The following is a 20,486-nucleotide window of genomic DNA, read 5'->3' as shown; positions in this document are numbered from 1 at the left end:
CCAGGAGAAGCTCTTCCACATCTTTGCTTGCTTCAACAAGCCTGACCTGGGGCTGCCGGACCTGCTGCTCTCGGCCGCGGCCTTCAGAGCAGCCGGTGGCCCCCCCGCGATGCTGAAGGTCACCTGGGGCTTGCTCCTGCATGGCCAGAGCAGCGCTGCCGCCCTCCGCTGTGGGCTGCTCTGGCCCACGGGGACCCCACTGGCACCCCGGCTCCATTTCCCTGGGGGCGTTGAACGGCTCAGAGCTCCTGGGTGTCTCGGCCACGGCAGCGTGGGGCTCGGGCACTGCTGGTCGCCGCAGGTGGCCACGTTGGAATAGAGGTGGTCTCTGCAGGGCAAGCGCCCGGTGCTGTGCCTGGCTGGGGTGGGGGTGAAGTCACCCAGCGAGTGGTTTGGGGGTGCAGGCAGGTGCCGAGGCCGCTGGTACAGCGTCTTGGCTGTGGGGACCACCGGCCAAGGCTGAACTGGGGACCCCGTGTCATGGTGGGTGAGGAGTGGGGAAGGGCACCAGCACAGCCCAGCATCACCCGGTCCGGCCCCGCTCCCCCCAGTGGGGACTGCTAAGCCTCGCGGCTGGACCCGGACACCCACCGGCATCATCACCCACGTGCAGACTTGGGGTGCCTACATTTAATTTCTCTCTGCAAACCACAGCACGCGGCCAAGCCGCCCTTCACAGCTCGCCCGACAGTTCACTGCAGTTGGGCCAGCGCGAACACAGGGAGGAAGGATGCTATCTCCATCCTCACGTTGCTTGCCAATGGCAGCTCGTTGCACGGCGTGATGTCACGGCTGAGCGTGACATCATCACGTTGTCTTCTCATGTCACCACCACGTCATCTCCTCACCCGAATTTAACCTTGGCGTGATGGTCTTTCACCATTAATCACAGTACTTTTCGCAGTTCCCTTATTTTTAATCTTTATAAGCAGTGCTTTCTCCCCATTCTTCAACAAAATACTTAATGGAAAACGCGGGGAGTCAGCTCCGAGGGTGAGCAGCAAGCCTGCAGAAGGATGAAATTATAAAAGGCACCATGTTTTTATTTCATTCCCTGCATCCCCAGCAAGGAGCAGCGGTATGGGGAGGCTCAGCTCACCTTCCCAGGGGGATGCTACACGAAGATGAGAGCCGGTGGGGAGCAGGCACAACCCTCCTGCAGCCCCTCCTGCACCCACGAGCCCTGGCACCCCACCATGGAGGCGGCCACCCAAAATGTCCTGGAAGGGAAAGCTGGTGAGAGCTGGGGTGTGCACTGATAATTAAATACAATTTTTAAAAACTATATATAGTTACTTATATAGGTAATAATACATACTGGCAGGTGGACCAGATGATTGTTGTGGGTCCCTTCCAACAGAAATGTTCTATTCTATTCTATTTAAATATATTTATTTTTATATTATATATTATTGATTTATAGTACATATTATTGATTTATCTTATATTATTATGGCATATTATAATATTGTGGTGTGTTATAATACAATATTAGTTTTATACGTAAATATATTTATAATGAAGAATATAAAAGGAAGATGCCTTCAGGGTATGGAGAGATGCTCCTCCACGGCAGGGGGACACATTCCACCCCCCCAAGGGATGTGTGTCCCCCCCAGTTACCCCCTACCTGGCTCCTCGCAGCCCATGTCCGGTGCAATGGGGACGGCGGTGGGACACGTGCCGCCGGCACTCGACGCACACCCGCTTGTCCCGGTGCAGCTGGCGGCTCCAGGCCTGCCCGCGGCAGGGGGGCCCTACCTGCGTCAGGCGGAAGTAGCCGCAGTAGCTGGGGAGGGGGGGGGGAAGGCGGAAAAATGGGAAAATGGGGGGGAAAAGGAGGAAAACGGGGGGGAAAGGGAGGAAAATGGGGGGGAAAGGGAGGAAAATGGGGGGGGAAAGGAGGAAAATGGAGAGGAAGAGGAGGAAAATGGTGGTTGGAGGGTAGGGAAGAGGTTGTGGTGTCTTCTCGATGGATGGAGGGGTGCAAAGGGGCCATGGTTGGGGGGGGGAGAAGGGTAATGGCTCTGGGGGGGGTTGCAGAGGGGCCGTGGCTTTAGGGGGGTGCAAAGGGGATATAGCTTCAGGGGGGGGAAAGGTGGAAGGGTAATGGCTCTGGGGGGGTGCAAAGGGGTCACAGCTCTAAGAGGGGGGTGCAAAGGGTCCATAGTTTTGTAGGGGGGTGCAAAGGGGCCATGGGGCTGGGGTGGGGGAGAAGGGTATTGGCTCTAGGGGGGTGCAAAGGGGCCATAGAAGGGTAATGGCTGGGGGGGTGCAAAGAGGCCTTGGATTTGGGGGTTGGAAAGGGGCCATGGCTGCAGGGGGTTGTGCAGAGGGGTGACAGTTTTGGAGGGGGGGTGCAGAGGGGCCCCAGCCCCGTACCTACCCGGACGGCTCCTCCGGCAGCAGCAGCCCAGCTCTTCGCCAGGCATCCCTGAAGTCCCGGCTGAAGGAGTCGGGTAATATCTTGGCCACCTCTGGGAGAAGAGCAGCCGAGGGGGGGGGGACACACGTGGATGGTTAAAGACACCCCAGGACACACAGCGGGGATGGCAGCAGCGCCAGGGGACGGTGACGCACGAGGGAGGTGGGCATCCCCGGCGGGACCCGCGTTACCTTCGGCCATCCCGCAGGTCTGGTGCTCCCCCAGGCAGCCGCGGCGCTGCTTGAGGTCGGGGCACGGCTCCCCTCCGTGCCGGGGCGGAACGGTGACCTGGCGGCTGCGGGCCTTGCTGCCGACCCCGCACGGGGAGCTGCACCCGCTCCACGGCCCCCAGGGTCCCACCGCGCAGCCCACCGCTGCTGGCGGGCCAGGGGAGAAGGGGGAAGAAAGAGAGAGCTTCAAGGGCGTGAAAGATGGAAGGAGGAGAGCGGGGAAGATGCAGCACATGGGAGTGGGGAAGATGCAGCACGTGGGAATGGGGAAGAAGGGCTGGGGTGACCCCCGCAGCCCCTCTCCCCCGACCCCGGCCCACGGCAGCGGCATTGCGCACCGCTTCCGCCGGCCTTTATACCCGTGCCGCTGGCCGCCGCTCTGCATCGCGCTGAGCTGGGACCCCGCTAATCTCCCCGGAGATTAGGGAGGGCTGACTGCTGCAATTGTCCGGGGGGCCGCGGTTGGTCGGCGCCTGCCTGGGTTTAGGGTCCCCAGGGCGGGTTGGCTCTGCATCCCCCCCCCCCCAAGCCCAGACTCCCTGTTTTGTCACCCCCCCCCGGTTCCCGTGTCCCCAAGGCTCTGCCCGAAACAGCGGCGGAGGCGACGCCGGGGCTCGTCCTGCTCACGTCTCACGCTGCCGACGCCGAGGCTTGCAACGACGGCGCTACCACCAGCTGCAGACCGGAGGCCACCCCTGCAGGTTCTTATTGCACTGGGGAGCAGCCAGACACTCAGCGTGGAAAAAAGCGGAAAATCGGGATATTGCTCCAAATCTAGCCCAGCTGGCGCCCCCGGACACATCCCGTTGCTGCTCAAAGCACGGGGCTAACAGACAATAGCAAACACCTGCCACCAAAAGCAGCGGCCCAGGCTGGCGTCCTCAGCCCCGGGACTCCACCGGCACACGGTTCGGCCAGCGCCATCCCCTCCCGCCACTCACCGGCATGGCGGCACGTGGCACGGTAGTCCTCGCAGCAGTCGCCCGTCCTCTCGCAGTACGAGTCGCAGTAGCAGCGAGCCCGGCGGGCGCCTGGGACCCAGCAGGCGTTATTCCTGCCCGGGCAGCACCGGTGCCGGCAACTGCCCGTGGCACCCACCAGGTAGCCGGCAGCCAGCAGCCAGCCCCCCCAGAGCAGCAGGCCCCGCATGGCACTGGGACCCCACAAGCCGGCAAGAGACGGCTTTCTCCCCAAAGGATGGCTTTCCCCCACGCCGGCAAACGCTGGGCGAGGAGCGAGGCGGCGTTGGGAGCCCCGGCCGCACCGCCCCTGGGCTGGGCGGGGGGACAAAGCCTGTTCCCTTCTGCTCCACCGCCCCTCGCCGTCCTGGCTCTTCGCTCTGTGGCTGGGGTGAGGACTTCATAAAATTGACCAGGATGCTTAATAAAACGCCGTGCATGGGACGGTGCAACCCCAGAGCCGCCCGGGAGCATCTGTGAACGGGCACTGCTGGGTTGAAGCCGATGTTCCCCTGGGAGCGCCAGCTCGACGTGATGGGCAACCCCGTTCCCCAACCCGCCCGATCCGCTGGAGCCGCTCGCTGCCCGCTCAGCACAGCCCGGACGCCAACGCAGCTGCTAAAGCCAGACTGATTTTATTCAAATTGCAAATGTAAAACAGAATAATAAAAAAAAAAAAAAAAAAAAAAAGCCAACCCAATCCTCACTGGCTTCAGAGCAGAAAGCCGCAGGTAAACCGTGCCCAGGCTTTCCTTCTCCTCCTTCGCCCTCCTGTGTTAAGGCTGCGTTCATCACTGGGGACAGGAGGAAGGAGGGACGGGTCGAGCCCTGGCTCCCGCGCCCCCCTCGGCTCCTTTGGGAGAAGTTTGGCACAAATCTGGCAGGGCCAAGCCCGGCACAAGGCAGGGCAGGGCTCCGGCCCCACGGCCACGGGTGTTAGTGGGTCAGCGTGAAGCTCTGAAAGCTACTGGATTACCTATGGGGCCATGGAGAGGTGGCGGGAGGGCAGATGGGGGGGGAATGTGGCAGAAGAAGGGGTTTGCACCCCGGCTGAGGGGCCAAATCTGCAGCACGGGGCTGCGCCTCCTCACCCCGGCTCGCACACGCGTCTCGACTGTAAACGGCAAGTGATGGGGGCACCCGGCTCGCCCCAATCCCGGCCCTGCGGCGAGGAGAATCAAAGGCCTGGCTGTATGTGCAATTTGGGGCAGCAACCCAGGGCTGAGTGGGACCTGGGGGCTGGGATGCTGCACCCGAAGGGGTCTCGGTGCTGGCAGGGAGGAGAGAGGAGAGAGCCTGGGGCTGTGCCAGTGGGTCACTGCCCTCCCAGGGGGTGCAGGGCTGGTGGACCCCCCCCCGGAGCCGCTGTGAGACTCGGTGCATCGCTCCCAGCCCGCAGCGTCAGCCCCAAGAGCCTCTGCCAGCTGCGATGCCTGGTGCACAGCTCGGCCATCGCACCCACATGGCTCCGAGAGGCTCTCGGCACCCCCAAAAGAGCTGCCCCCCCAGGCAGCCGGCAGCTCCTGGCTGCCGGGGGCCCTAGGGGCACAGGTCCGCTGTCCCAGAGGACACCTCGCCCTGGATAACCAGCCCTCGCAGGCGATGCGGGACCAGGGGGAACGTGTCACCAGGGGATTGGGGGGGCGTAACCGGAGCGCTGGGGGTCTGGATGCTGGGATGCTGCTCTCTCCCCGCTCCTTTTAGCACACGACTAATAATTTAACCTGCTCCAGAGCCTGTTCCTAAACATAAAGGTGGCCGGGTTTGGGGGGAGGGTGCGCGCGTGGGGCAGGATCGGCCCCGGGCAGCGCCGGCAGGCAGCTGCGGGCTTGGTCGAGGCTCTCCAGCTGCAGCCCCGCGGGGCGAGGGTGGCGGGGGGCGAGGGTGGCGGGGGCCGCCCCGGCCCGGCCCCCCTCAGTCCGTTTTCCACACCTTGTTGAGGAACTTGACCACCTCGTCGTAGATGACGAAGACGATGGCCACGTCAAGGCAGACGCGGCCCAGGCGAGGCACTGTGCCCTTGTAAAACCTGCCGGGGATAGAGGGGGGTCTGTGGGGCTGGCTGCCCTCGCAGCCCCCTCCCCACCCGTTCTCCCCACCCCGGGCCACCCCCCGCGTCCCCCCCGCCGGGGCTGACCCCGCTGCCGCCCCTCGCCCGCCCCCGCCGCAGGGCTTACGCCAGGGGCCCTTCGTATTTCATGATCTGGTAGGCGCAGTCCCAGGTGCTCTTGTACTTGTGCGCTTCCAGCCCCTGCGGGATGGGAAAAGCAGGGTCAGAGGCCGGAGCCGGGGGGGCATCCGGGGGGATTTCACGGGGGAGGCAGAGAGCTGGGGGTGCACCAGGAGGAACCGATCCCCCTTCGCTGCTGCGGGCCACCAAACCCAGCAATGGGCATCCCCACCTCCGTGCAAACGCTCCCCAGCACCCCCCCGGCCCGGCTGCGAGGGGTCAGCGTCCCCAGGCATCTCCCAAACCTCGCCAACGTCGGGGGGCTGCACGAAACGGCTCCCAGAGAGCGGGTGAGCCCAGCCTGCCGCAGGCAGAGCGGTCCCACGCCACGTCCCGCTGCCGTACCTGCATCCTCGTCTTCACCACGTCCAAGGGGGTGTTGCCGAAGACGCTCGCGGCTCCGGCGAGGGCTCCAAACACTCCCGTGACGAAGGGGTTGATGACCTTGTTGGGATCGTCCCCTGGGAAGGAGGAGAGGTTGAGGGCAGAGTGGTGGTGTGGGGATGAAGCACGGCATCCCCGAGGGACCCCGCAAGGAAGGTCCCAGGTCTGGCTGCTCGTGGTCAGGGCTCGTGCCGTGCTGAGCCGGGGACCAGGGCGTTTGGAGGCGACTGTCCGGCAGCGCCAGCCCCGCAGAGCCCACGCAGCGCTGAGGGGCTCAGGGTGGGGGTCAAGGTGATGCTCCAGCACCAGGACCCTTCAGCCCCATGCGCTGGGGCCCACGTGCCCTGGCTTTCATCCTTCTCCATCACAAGAGGCCGAGCCACGAGAAGTGGAGGGTGTGCTGATGGAAAGGCCAAGCCCAGCTCCCAGGGATGGGCTGGGGGAGCCAGCGACGTAGCCAGGGTGGCCTGGGGGGACGGGGGCACCGTACCTTTGTACCAGTTCTTGAGGGAGGTCATGACGAAGAAGCGGATGGCCTGGTTTGATCCTTGCTTCAGGACAGTTGCGGTTAAGCCCTGGTAGGTCCCTTTCAGTCCTGCAGCAAGAGAGGGCGTTGGAGGGGAGCGCCAGCCTCACCCAGGCAGAGAAAAACCTCCCCAGGCTGCCGGTCCCAGCCGGTACCTGTCCCCCATCTCCCGCCCCGTCCCCGCAGCGTGGGACTACCCAGGGGATCAGGGTGGCACTTCCCCGGGACTCACCTTGTTCCCGAACGATCTCCCGGACGCCGTGGAAGAAGCCACGGTATTTGGGCTTGGGGGAGCACTGGTCATGGATAAACTTCACCTGTGGGGAGACGATGTGCTCGTCCTGGCTGAGGCAAGGAGAGATGCCATGGCCCCAGAGGGCTGCCGGCCACCTCTCGCCTTGCTCCAGGGACGGTCCCGAGATCGGAGCTGACCCACGTGGCCAGGCAACGCCAGGTGAGACCACAGAGGAAGCCTCTGCCCATGGCGAGCCGTGCATTTCGCAGAGGAAAACCTGGGAAACTGCCTCTGCGCAACCACGTGGGTTTTACGGTACTAAAATAGGCAACGGGATGGCTCGTGGGTGGGGGGGCTCCTCCCTGGAGCGGGGAAAGGGCCACAACTGCTGGACCTGACCTCTCCACGGGGCTTTCCAGCATCAGCTCCTCCCCTACAAAACCAGCCCAAGCAAACCCACGCAGCCCTCAGGGCTCCAAAAGCCGGGCATCCCTGGCTCTCGCCCCCTCCCGACCCGGCCTGGGGAGGGGTGCCGGGGCGGGGGGACGCTGGTGGCTGCCTCCCACCCACCTTTATGGTCTCCATGGGGCAGACCACCACCACGGCCTCAGCCACGCCGGCGCCCAGCCCGCAGACGAGGCCCCGCGTGCTGTCCAGCCGCCCCTTCTCGTCTCTCATCTGGTTGCTGAGGAACTCGAACATCCCGAACCTGCGAAGGAGCCACCGTGCCATCCCCCGGGTGCCCGGACGGGGGGGGGCTGCACCCCCCTGCTCTGGGTCTGTCTCCAGGAGCAGCCACGCACCCTGCGAGAGGACCGTCCCCGTCCGGGAAAGCGCCCGGCTTCGGCAAAGCGCCGCTGGGGACACCAAGGGCAAACCCACCCCCTCGTTTTGTTGCTGCCCGGGGTCCCCCCTCCAACTCACCCCACGCCACGGGGGACACCCACCTGACGGCAGCCTTGGGGATGGAGCCGTACACCAGCGAGCTGAGCCCCCGGTACAGCCCCCGGACGCCATGGTCACGGACAGTCTGCTTCACGCAGTCCCCTACGGCAGAACAGAGAGGCCACCGCCGTCATCCGCCACGCCGAGGACCACCGTGCCACCCCGCCAAACCCCGCTCATCCCCCCAGCTCCAACCAGGCTCCATCGGAGCCTCCGAATCCGGCCGGCGGGTTGGGGCAGGGCACCGGGCGCCCGCTCACCGATGCCCTTGTAGCGGGGAGGGTTTGCCTTCTCGTCTAGCTGCAGCTGCGTCTTCACGTACTCGGTGGGGAATGTGATGCAGATCTCGATCCCACCGGCCAGGCCACCTGGGAGGGAGAGGAGGGAACGCTGGGGCCGGGAGCAGCTCTGTGCCCGTCCAGCGCCGCGTGGCTGCTGCCGGCTCCACGACGGCTGAGCCCGGGACCTCTGGCAACCAGGTCTGGGCTGGGACGCGGTGTCCCCGTCCTCGCCAAACCCCTGGGGACTTCACATGGCAGCGGGGCCCTGCGCCAACCTGGCACCCGGCACAGGCATCACCGCCTGGCCACGGCAAGAGTCGGCGAGGCCATCGGCCAAAGGGGTCAGAAAACCGGGCAAAACACCGCACCCACGGCTACCGTTTCAGCGTTGTTTCCCCCTCAAAGGCACCTCTCCCCCTCCGGAGCCCCACACCCTGCATTTATTTATAAACCCGACAGAGCCCAGCAGCGCTGCACGAGCCCAGCACCACTCGCCCAGCGCCAGCGGGAGCCCATTTGCAGACCCAGCTGTGCCAGAGCAGAAGCGCAATTATCATCAAGCCCGTCTGGCCGACCCGTGCTCACGCGGCGGCGGCTGCTGGGCGCTGATTACACCGGCTGAAGCCTTTCCTGCCGTGACCCGGGGACGCGCCGGCACCCCGGCAGCGAGTGACGCCAGCTCTTGGTTTTTGGGCTCCCTTTGGCTCGCTTGAAGCCCCTGCAGCCGGCCCTGCCACGAGCTGCCTCGGGGCAGCGGAGCCGACCCCGGCTGGGCTGGAGGTCCCCAAGAGCTGGGCTCACCCCCGGCCGGCCGGCTAACAACCGCGCAGCTCGTTTCCCCGCACCAAAGCGCAGCCGGGTCCTGCCGAGCAGCGGGAGCTCTTTGTGCCGGTGCAAGGAGGAAACGTGGGGCCAAGCCAGGTTCCCCCACGCCTTGCAGGGGCAAACCCTGCTGCAGCCCAGGCCAGGGCAAGAGCCGACTCTGGGGCAAAGCCGTGCACCGTGCAACGGTGGGGAGCCATGCGATGCTGCCACTGGGGCTCAGCACCCACGAGAGCAGCCCGTGAGGGTCTCCCAGCTCCTTGCCAGGGAGGGCGAATTGGATCCCAGCCGGTGGGACACGGCACGGCGCGGGGACAAGTCGGCTGCCAGCTCCCGGTCTCCCATACCGCCTCCGCCTGCCACTCCAGCCCCGCCACGTCCTCCGTGTGACTCAGCAGCACTGCGGCTCTTGCCACAGCCACCGCAGCCTCGTCACGGCCCAGGGGGAACACGCCGCCATCAGGGGAAGGGCTGGCGCAGGGGCTGGGTGCAGCCGTGGGTTATCCCGCTCTGCGGCCAAGCGCCGCACGGCAGAGCACAGCTCTGCTTATCAGCACCCTCCGAAGTACCCTGCCAGGGGACGCTGATAGGGGACGCCCCGGCCCACGGGACGGGGAGCTGGGCCACGGCGGCTCCGGGTGACGACAGCAGGCAGCCCGGCTCCTCGGACCAGGGGAGTTTCTCCTATAGTCTTATTTCTTCCGTATAGCCTCCAAATTTACAAGAGAGACCCTTCATCTCTCTGGTGCTGCCTCCAGCTCCCTCCCGCAGAGTGCCACTGGTGAAACTGCTCACCCAGCGTGGGGAGGTCCCGGCGGGCAGGCTGGCATCCCCTGGGGCACCGCTGCCTTCCCCCAGCTGCGTCCTTCTAGAGGGAAAGGAAAGCAGCCTTGCTGCACTCCCTCCAGCAGCCGGGCAGCACCCACCTTAAAACAGCCTTATCCTGGTTTTGATTTTTTTTTCCCCTAGACAAAAGAAGCAGCGGGCTGCACTCGTCCTCCCCAAGGTAGCCAAGAAGCCATACCAGCACTCAGCACAGCCGGGACGACGGGAAAGCCCAGCCCCGTGCCCAAAGAGTTATCCCCCTCCTCCCAGAGGCATGGCAGGGATGGGGACACCGTGACACCGAGCGCCGGTCCCCCATACCCAGGGCAGGACCTGCCAGCCCAGCCTGGCAGCATCCCGGCCCCGTGGGGTGCCGGGTACAGGGCGCGAGGCCAGCCCTGCTCCACCGCAGCGGACAAAGGCCCCTTGTTTCCCTGAGTTCCCAGGAGAAGCCGGAGCTGCTCAGCCCAGGACCAAGCAGGCCCCTCCCGGGAGGCGGCGATGGGCGACGCCGCCGGCCTTTACGCCTCCGCGGCACCCTGGGCTTTGGCGGCGTGGGAGGAAGCTGCGGCAGCCGCAGCGAGGCCGGTTCGCACCACTGCGGCCAGTTGGCAGCTCTCCCCCGGGGCGCCACGGGAGGACAGCCACCGTCCCCAGGTCCCCAGAGCTCTCCCGCTGCCCCCTCAACCCTCTCCCGTCCTTGGCGCGGCCGTCAGAGATGGTGGACGCTGCCGGTCCCGCGGCACGGGGGCTTGCCGAGCGCTGTAACTTCTCCTGCAAAGCCAAACGGCTCCTGTGGGAGCAGCTGGCAGGTCTCCGGTGAGCAGCGCAATGAGGAGCAGCGTCCTCCAGCCGGGTGCAATGGTCCCTGAAAAGTTGGGCACCGGCTGGCACCTCTCCATGCTGCTACACACCACCGTGCCACCAGCCTCGCTGCCACCGCAGTCACACGAACGCCCCAAGTGCTGCCAAGGCCACTTCCCTCCCTCCTACACTGCAGACCTGAAGTGCTGGACATTTTAAGAGCCGTAAATATTTGCTCCCTCTCTGTCCTCCAGCACCAGCTGCTGCCCCAGCACCTTTGGGAGCCAGTCAGCAGGGAAACACCCGGGACAAGCACCAGTCCAGGGGCAACCAGCATCCCAGCTCACGGCAGCCATGCGAAATGGCACAGGGTGGGATGCTGCACCTCCTGCAACCTCAGCAGCCACCAGGATTAAGGGCATTTGTCCACGCAGGGGAGGCTGAGGGGCTCTGCCCGGCATCCCATGGGCAAAGCCACATCCACAGCAGCCTGTGAAGCGTCCCGGCAAAGGGACAGCGTGGGCAGCCACTGGGTCACTGAGGCCGCCCGAGCCAAGGAAGGAGGAATGGGGCGTCTGCACTGGCTCCCCACAGCAAACTGGGGAGCTGGATGCAAAAGGCGTCCCCATCCCAGAGCCACCGAAAGCGGCTGCCTCCCTGGCACGCTGTGGCACATACACGTCACCCTGGCAGGGGCACGGCTGGACGCTGGCACCCTGACTGCCTCCATCACCACTCGCCGGAGACCCTGCCCAAAGGCTGCCCTGCCGCTGCACAGCCAGGACACGCTCCGACACCCCTCAGGCAGCTGCACACGGGTGTATTACAGGGCAGGCGAACAGGTCTGTTCAGGGAAACGCACCCAGAGGAGAATCTTCTCCCTGGCCCTGCTCAGGGATGTCTGCTGCCCGCGCTGCCAGGTCCCCTCCCTGCCCCCCGGTGTTGCTCTGGCCACAAATCCCACGGGAAGGTGCACGGAGCAGGGACTCCAGACACGGTCTGTGACTTGGGGCAATTTTATCCTGTTTTCCTCTGCCTGCAGAGAGATGGGGTGGCACAAACCACCCGCCCTGCAGCCCCTTCCCTCTCTGGAAGTGAGATCCATTAGAGGTCCCACTCTGCTGTCGAGCGTCCTCTCCCCGTGCCGTTTTATTCCAGCGGAAGCCTTATTCTGTGCAAATAAATCACTCCATTGCCCACGAGCAGCAGCTTCTTCCAACCCCCCTCCCTCGCCAGGGCTGCCCAGGGCTTTGCAACCTGTTTACCCGGACTTTAACCGGCAGCTTCAGCTCTTGCAACACCGCAGAGTCAGCAGGAACAGCCAGCAGCGAGCGCTCAGGAGGTGAAAGAGCAAGCGGGGCAGCCCAGATGCTGAGCCGAGGCTCTCAGTTATTAGCTAGATGCAGTGGAGCCAGAGGAGAGAGGACGTCCTTCAGGGAAGGTCGCTCTGTCCGGATCCGGGGAAGGTGCCTCCAGCTGGGGGGATCCTGCAGGAATGGCTCCCCACCAGCAGCAAGCCTGCAAGCACCCCAGCTGCCAGCAATCCCGATCCCACAGGCCCAGCAGGGAAGGGAGAAAAGAGAAAAAATATCTGTTTGTCAGCCACTTGGCATGGTTTTCCCAGAAAAAGTTCAGTTCTCCTTTGTGGAGGGGCCAGCAGAGTTATTCGGGGACGTGGCCACAGCCCTTGGACATGGCTGGGGAGAGTTGGCAAGAAGAAGAGGGTTTTTGGGGACAGCAGGAGGGTGCTGCCCCCTGTGACGTGAAGCAGCGCGTGATGGCATTGGTGCACGCAGGTTCAGCTAATGACCTCAAACCCCATTAGTGAGCAGCTTCTGGGGATGCCACCACCCACCCCTTGACCAGCCTGTCCCGGGGACCCCAGCTCTAGCACCCAGGACAGGGTGGGTGCCAAGGGCCAGAGGATGCAGCCGCAATGGAGAAGACGAGCAGAGTCCCGGGGACTGACACAAACCAAGGCTGCGCAGCTGGGGCGGGCACTGCCACCCCCTGCAAACCTCCACCCGGAGGCAAATGCACCAGCCAGCACCCACTGCCCTGTTTGGGAGCCACAGAGGGGCAGGAGGTGGCACTGGCCCTCTGCCCCTCCTGCGAGTGACTGCGCCTGCAAAAGCATCCTGCTCCTGCGGACGGAGCAGCAGGTCTCTGTGCAGCTCTGATGAGAAGTGAGCACCTGGAGAGCAACTTCAGCCTCTCCATTTTAAGGGTAATTTCACACGCAGACACACAAGCACCCAATTTCCATACAAAAAGCTCCTTTTAACTTCAGATTTGGCAGGATCCTTTCAGGCCAGAGGAAATGATTCCTAAGGGCCTGGAAGCAAAGCAGCAGAGCTCTCACAGGACTCATGCATGAAGCTTGCCCCCTTCTGCCCGCTGCGAGGCTCAGGGCAGTGGAAAGGCACAAACAGGCTTCCAGCTCCCCTCCAGAGCACCAGCAAAAGCTGAGCCCATGTTCCCTCCTGTTCGGAGGGCACGGGACCCACTTGCAGAAGATGCAGATGTAAGGGGTGAGCTGAGCAGCCGAGACTCATTACCCGGACCACAACGCTGCGGGCACAGCAGGCAATCCTGCCTGCCTCCTGGATGCTGTGCTTACGGTTCCTACCCTCGCAAGGGGACTTGGTGCCCTTCCCCGTTAGCTGAGACAGCTTTCAGAGCTGGGGAAATAAAAAAAGAAAACATTTAGAAGAATCGAAGACCAGCAGGGTGCTACAGATCAGGGAGGCAGAAACACCTACTGCCAGCTCATGACAGTTCTCTGCAGCCCAGGTGCTGCCCCATCAGCAGCACAGACCTCTCTGCCGCTGAAGGATTGACCCCCTCTCGGCAGCCATCCGTGCTGCTCTTGAGCCATCCCATTAACATAACCCAGCTAAAGGCAGCCGTGGAGAAATCCTACCATGCCTGCAGCGGTGAAACGGGTTTAACGGGCTCCACCCCCCCCACACCGTCCCACCACGGGCCATCTTGTGAAATGGGCTCAGGGGCAGAGCCTGGCTCAGGAGCAGGCAGGCACCTTGTCAGAGAGCTGGCTTTTGGCAGGTCCTCGCCTGGGCACCTTCTCCTGCCACGCACAGCCCTCCATCACCCATCTGCAGCCCCATCCTTGGGGCTGCTCGATGGGGAAAGGTCTTCTACGGTGCTGAGATCGGGGAGGGCTGCTTCCACCAAGCCAGGCTGCCAGAAGATTACCTGCGTTTTGGTTAGAAGGGAAAAAACGTGACCTGTGACAGGCCAGCCCTTCTCAGAGGGTGTCCATCCCCCTGCACTAGAGCTAGGGATCCTTGGACGATCTCCTATCTGATAGGGGCAAGGCCAACGGGGGACACGGGGGTTCAGCATGTCCGTTGGTAAATACACACGTGGCCGCTTTCGTCAGGGGAGCGCCCTACGGCCAGGCTGGCAAAAGTCTGATCCCCCCACCAGCAATACACAGAACGATAAATATGAAACGCACCTCTCTGTACCCTGTGCCATCGGGTGGGTAAACAGCTCCGTGCAAACAGCGCTGCAGATAATGCTGTGGATGGGATGGAGTAATTTGTCCCTAATCTTACTGGAACCAACCTGTTTCAACAGGCCATCCTTTCACAACCTGCTCATTCATCACCTCTTTGCATTTACTTCTCAATGGGCCAATACTGCAATAAATCATTATTATATTTTAAACTTCTTGGCTGTGAGTAGGATGGCAGAAGCCATTTTCCTCTGCTTGCAGTCACAGCATCGTCTGCCTTCGGTGCTGACCCCACCTTTGGGGACTGCCAAGTCCCCCATCCCAGCTCAATTCACCTTCGCCCCGCTGCCCTGTGCACCCCGAAGCCTCGGCTCCACCGCCATGAGCTGGCTTCTGGCCAACCCACCACGCCGCTTCAGACACCTACTTTTTAAGTGTCCAAAACTCTTTCTGAAGACAGGCAACAGGGAGCCAACAACGGAGCCCAGGGCTGCTGGACGCCTCCCCTAGCATAGCCCCGTAGCTAGATGAAGGAGCCAATGCTGGGACTGAGGCTTCCCTGGGGACAGGCTCTGGTCCCCCCGCCACCAGCACAGCAGAACGACTGCTGTACCAGGCACTGGAGCACAGGGAGGGAGAAGAGATGGCAAAAAAATCGACCCCTGCTGTCAGGAGGTGACCGGAGACCTCAGGGCACAAGCACAGGGTCACCACTGCCCGTGCAGGAGCAGGGAGGCTGCATTGGCATGCACCGCACAAGGCCATCAAGAGATGAGAGACACTGCAACATCCCTGAGCTGTCAGCTCACGGTGCTCATCGCCTCTGGGAAGACGGATGGCTCCTTCCGATCATTTACGTCAACTCAGAGAAAATGGTTGCCTGCAGAATGTCAAGCACAGCATCAGGCATGTGAAAATCTCAGAAACCCACATTTCAAAGCCCAGGGTTAACCCCAGCTCACACAGAACTCATTCAGACTGAAGAAGCTGGGCACCTCGATGTGGTTTCCCAGTCCTGGGGCTGACAGCCTCCCCCCAAAAGAAGCCTTGGGGCTGCTCTATGTTTCCACAGCAGCTCCAGTCCACGAGGGCTCACAGACAGGCAAGGATGCACTCAAGGCCAGCGTGCTCCTTTTGCCCCACTCCCCAAACAGATGACAGCCAGAGGAGGCAACCCCAGGGGAAACCACAGCCAGGCGTGATGCACCAAGGGCCACCAGACCTGGCAAGGCTGGTTCCCTCCATGCTCACCAATCCTCCCCCATGGCCGTGTTCAGCCCACCACCTGGCTCTCCCAGCTCAGCATCGAGGGGGAATATCCCCTACCCTGCTGTGAGCACCAGGCATCCATCTAAAAGCCAGGGAGCATGCCAGACCACAGCCATTCCCAGCAGCACAACCTCCCTCCCAGGAGGGCAATGGCCCTGGAAGCCCACGTGGACTCAGGACTTTTGGGAAAGGAGTCCTACTCTGCAAGAAGCAAGTCTCAGCTTTCACACCAGTCCCTGACTCCTCTCTTCCGTAGGTACAGCATTTCCTAAGAAAGAAGGTGCAGCATTTCCTAAAAAAGATCGTATCAAGATATTAACAAAGAAGAGGAAACTGAAGCTCTAATTACTGCTTTGTTTCTCATGTGATCCTGCACTCCTTGCTAAATGTGTGCTTCATGCCCTACCCTGCAGGCCCTTCTCTTTCTCCCTGCAGAGTCCCTTTCCCCTCTGCCCATGCTCCTCCTGGGACCTTGGTGCACGTCACTGCTATTTCCCAGCCGTACTCAATATTTGTAGCAAACACCAGAGCAGCAGCCACGACCATTGCGAGCTCTTTCCAAATCAAGCACCATGTAGGACAGCATCCAGGCGTCCTGCCTCTCTGACCAGGCAGGATTAGGTGTAGGCAGGAATAGCAACTGTGCACCAGCCCCCGGGCGAGCCGAGGTACCATGCAAAGAGCAAGGCAGCTGGGAGCTTCTCCGTGGGAGGGAGCAGACCCCAGGCTTCAAAGCTGGCTAAAAACAGAGTAAGACTCTACTTAAGTCTGGGCAGGGCGGGCAAAGTCTTTCCTCAGATGGCCGCTGCTAACCAGGAGCAAAGTTTTCAAGAGGTGGACAGGGGTGCGGGGGTTTGCCTGCCTGCAAAATGGCAAGGACCATTTGTGCTGGGCTCTAAATAGTGCACTGCAGGCTGGCTCGACCTGACCTAAGGGCACTGCGGTGCCCGAAAACCCAGCAAGGAGCCATCTGGGGAAACATGGGGGTGGCCGCTTCTGCCAGCTCTGCAGCCAGCGCTCCTGTCTCAGCACTTGTGGCCTCTATTTCGAGCTGCCCACTTGCCCACCACAGCATGGCCCCGTGCTGGGAGCGGTGCAGGGGACTGGCAGCACCCAGCCCTGCAGGAGGCTGGCAGGAGGGACAGGAGTTCGGCTGGCTAAAGGGTTTGTTTGGAAACAAGTGCACAGAAACTGAAAGCTGGCTAGGGAAGCTGGAGACACAGCTGAACTCCTGGGTCTGCCTGCTAACGGGTTATTACCCAGCAGAAGAGACGCACGCTGGCCCTCAAACCAGCTCATGAGTTCACAAGAAAATTATGCCAGCTTTACAACAAGTAACTGAGCCAGCAGATGAGTTAGAAAGACACAAATAATATCCGTTTCAGCATAAAGCCTGCATGTTTACCAGTCTTTTAACCGAGTTTAAGCTAAGCCACGTGATACCAAACCCTAGTGTCCTACAGCCATGTCCCTTCTGATCCAGTGCCATGTCCCGCAAACCAACTTCATACCATCGGTTCAGAGTCTGGGGGGCTCTTCCCCTTGCAAAGGGGGTGTAGGGGTTGAACAACGACAGGGACCCACAGCCACTCAGCTCTGCCCTCTGGAAGCCCAGTCTGCATGGAACAGCCCCAAGACCAAGTCCTGGCAGCAACACCCACCCAGCCGGCCAGGATGGCCAAGCTGCCTTCGTGCGCTCAGGCCACACACGGCCGCAGCATCGGCTGCGGCTGTATGGTCACAGCAAGGTGAAGTGCTGCCTTGGCACACAACAACTGCTTAGACAAACGAGAGCCCATTAGCAAATTAATTTTTAACTTTGCGTTTGTCTGTTGCAACAACTGAAGGACAAGAGCTCTTGGCAGCCAGAGCTTCACTTGTGTCTCTTAAGGAAAAAGCTGGCCCAGCCTGCTCAGGTCTGGGCAGTGCGAGAGAGCTGTGCCTCCCCGGCAGCGAATCTCAATTACACGCTGGGTGATATGCACCCAGGGTGGAATGATGGCTGCTTATTTAATTCCGCCAGTACAAGGCTGATGAAGCACAGCACAGTAGGAATGGCCCCTCTTGAACACCTCCAGCTCTCCAGAAGATTGAGTTTTGGAGCACACACCCGTTGTGCAGACAGATGTCAGATGAGAAACCCTGAGAGCAATCAGCAAATCCCTTAAAGTCAGCAGAGACAGCCACAAATGGCACTGCATACGTCCAGAAGGGGCTGAAGGGCCGAGCAGAGCAGGAGGCAGGGAGTTAACAGCAGCCTTCTCCCATCTATGTGGTTCTCTAATACAATTAGATGCCACAGAGGCTTGGCTGGATTTCTGCCCATTAACCAATTACTCTGATTTGGTGCATGCGAGGAGAGGACTAGCATCTCAATAGGGTCCTTCTTCCACCCCTGCAGCCTCACGTGGACCCAGAAGGGCTCCTCCAAGCAGGGGCATATGCAGCTTTGTGCTGCGCTGCCCAGCCTGACACCTGGCAAAGGCCACAAGCACCATCATCCTCCCTTTACACCAGAACAGCTTCCAGGCACACCCACGGCAACTTTCCTGCCGGGGGAGAGCAGGGCAAGTCTGCGGCAGCTTCTTTCAGAGTACGTCGATAAGCTATCTACAGCTGATGATCCCCGATAACGAACCTACGCAGGGGCTATGAAATTCTCCTGATGCGTTGGCCCGGGGAATGACAACCTGATATGCCACACATGGGCAGTGAGTTGGGAAAGACTGGGAAGGCTGGATGGAGAGCAAACAGCCCATCTTTCCTGTCTTAAACTTGGATTAAATCCCATTTAAAAGACCTTTAAATCAAAGGGTGTAAGAAAAGGCCTGAACTAACAACCCACTTCGAGGGGAGGGGGGGCAGCACCAGTCTTGAGACCCCTGAGGAGCACAGAGCTCCGGAGGAGCCTGGCCTCACCGGAGGTCTCATCTGAACGAGAGGACACCCTCTCGTTTGGCCGCAGCTGCCTCCTCCTCATGCCCCGGCCCTTCGGCCCAGGTGACAGCGCGGACCCCTCCAGGCGACGTGACCCTGGGAGGCCTCCTCACCCTTTGCACGCTCCAGCGCTCGCATCCATTTCCCGCAGCGCTGCCGTCTCCGGCAGGTCTCCGGAGCCGCGCGAGGGGAGGCCGCCTGCCGAAGCGGGGGCCGGTGCCGGCGGGCAGAGCCGGAACGGTAAGGGCTTGGCTCCCTGCGCCCAGCCGGGGAGGGCAAAGCCTTGCTTCTCCCGGGTCCCCGCTACAGGAGGCTGGAGCTCTGCCCTTGGAAGGGAACTGGGAGTTGGACAGATGAACAAAGGCACAATCGTAGGAGGGGGAATTGGCTGGAAAACACAGAAGCTCTAAACATGCCAATCACGTCGAGACCGCAATGGCTCATTTCGGAGGGAAGACACTGATCTCCACTCTGGGAATTGTCCTGCGAGTGGCAAGAGAAACAGGGGAGCTAATGAAGGGCTACAAAGGAGTTTAACAAGCCTGCGACTGCCTTGGACTCCATTCAGCTCAAAGCTCAAACCAGCCACAAGCAGGAGGAAGCGCGTTAACTCTGCAGTTACTGCTGCACTTGGAGCCTCTTTAGATCCCACGGAACTGGTCAGAACTGGACGGGAAAACCTGCCCTGATCCACAGGGATTGATGCCGAGACACAAAGGAGGGACCAAGAAGCGTAAGAGGAGCCGTATCAAAGCAGCGTGCGAGACGCGACTGGAGCAGGAACGACCGGAGCGCTGCCGCTTCAGCTTTCTCCCTGAACGTCTTCAGGGGGAGCGTGAGGAGATCCCCCGCTGCCGCCTCTTCCGTCGGTTCAACACCCTCCTGCTAACGTGAAAATCCGCCCCGCTCAACGCCGCGACGGCCGCAAGCCCCGCGCCCACCCTGCCTGACCGACACCTTCCCGGCAAGGCCACAGGTTGCGGGAACGACCTCGCCGCGACCCCCGCCAGGAGCAGCGGCAGCCCGCAGAGCTGACGGCGCATCTGCCGGAGCGAAGGGAGAAAAAATCCTGGTTCCGCCGCGGGCCGCCCTTACCCCGGGGCTGCCGGGACGTTTTGCGGGGCTGGCTTTGGGGCTGCTGGGCTCGCCCGGCGGGAGGACACCCCCCACCCCCAAAGCGGGGCGACCCCCGAGCGGTGCCGGGCGATCCCCAGCGGAACCTCCCTGCCTTCTTCCCCCGGGGCGGGTGGCGGCAAACCTCCGCCCAAACACGGATGCCCACGCTGGCAGCGGCGACCCCACCCGGGACGAGAAGCTCGGCGGGAGCTTACCTGCCAGGATGGCCTTGCCGGGGTGGGTGAGCTTGGCTTTGCCGGCGGGGGCGGCGGCGGCCAGGCGGCGGGGCGCGGCGGGGGCGGGCATGGCCGCGCTGCGCCGCGGCTCCCTGCGCTGCCCGGCGGCGGCGGCGGCGGCGGCGACCGGCTCCGTATTTCAGGGCCGCGCCCGCGGAGGGGCGGCCCCGGCGGCGTCACATCCTCACGCCGCGGGGCGGGGATCCCGGGGCTCGGCCTCCGCCGGGAGGGAGAGGGAGGGAAGAAAAAGAAAAAAGACCAAAAAAAAAAAAATAAAGAAGGAAGAGGGCAGCCGAGAGGAGGCAGCGTGACCCGGGTTGTGCCCGGCCGTGGTGATTTGTCACCATGCTGCTCCCGGAAAACACCCACGCAACGTGCGGGGAGATGCCAGCCTCTGCCAGACCCACGCGTGGGGCACAGGGGCTTGGCCAACGCTGCCTTCGTCCCTCCGAACAACGGCAAGGGAGCAGCCCCCACCCCCGGCACACGCTTGGGCCAGGATTAGCTGTCAAAAGCTCGGTCGGTAAGATGTGCACAATGGTTCGGCGAGGGTAGGGTTCGGTCTTCGCTGGTCCGAGTGTGCCTCAAATGGGTGGGTTAGCTCCTCTCGTGGGCTTTGCTTGAATCATTGATGGGGAGGGTAGCAATCATATCTGAACGCCTAACCGTTGTAAGCAGATGAGAAACCAAAACATTCTCAAATTAAAAGAGGGTCCATGAGTGCACAGATACTTTGGGTTTGGGTCAGATAATGGTGAGGTTTTGGGGGGGGGATTTCCTA

General features: G+C 62.1%; 2 protein-coding genes across 2 annotated transcripts; both read right to left on the bottom strand.

Moving 5' to 3' along the window:
* Window positions 1-822: 822 nt before the first annotated feature.
* On the bottom strand, window positions 823-3,993 carry LOC142037316 (somatomedin-B and thrombospondin type-1 domain-containing protein-like). The gene is made up of 5 exons (XM_075041609.1): window positions 3,597-3,993; window positions 2,617-2,802; window positions 2,387-2,477; window positions 1,631-1,789; window positions 823-1,220 (listed from the first exon to the last, which is right to left on the bottom strand). The coding sequence occupies exons 1-5, from the start codon at window positions 3,802-3,804 to the stop codon at window positions 1,115-1,117; spliced, it is 750 nt and encodes a 249-aa protein (XP_074897710.1). The 5' UTR covers window positions 3,805-3,993; the 3' UTR covers window positions 823-1,114.
* Window positions 3,994-3,998: 5 nt separating this feature from the next.
* SLC25A1 (solute carrier family 25 member 1) lies at window positions 3,999-19,847 on the bottom strand. The gene is made up of 9 exons (XM_075041608.1): window positions 19,685-19,847; window positions 8,195-8,302; window positions 7,937-8,036; window positions 7,560-7,698; window positions 6,987-7,071; window positions 6,719-6,823; window positions 6,190-6,305; window positions 5,792-5,865; window positions 3,999-5,643 (listed from the first exon to the last, which is right to left on the bottom strand). Exons 1-9 carry the CDS (start codon window positions 19,773-19,775, stop codon window positions 5,529-5,531), a joined length of 933 nt encoding a protein of 310 aa, XP_074897709.1. The 5' UTR covers window positions 19,776-19,847; the 3' UTR covers window positions 3,999-5,528.
* Between the last annotated feature and the right edge of the window lie 639 nt (window positions 19,848-20,486).

Source organism: Buteo buteo, chromosome 11 (assembly GCF_964188355.1).
Source record: "Buteo buteo chromosome 11, bButBut1.hap1.1, whole genome shotgun sequence".
Taxonomy (NCBI): Eukaryota; Metazoa; Chordata; class Aves; order Accipitriformes; family Accipitridae; genus Buteo; species Buteo buteo.
The sequence above is the reverse complement of the archived record's forward strand: the minus strand, read 5'-3'. Positions and strand labels throughout refer to the sequence as shown.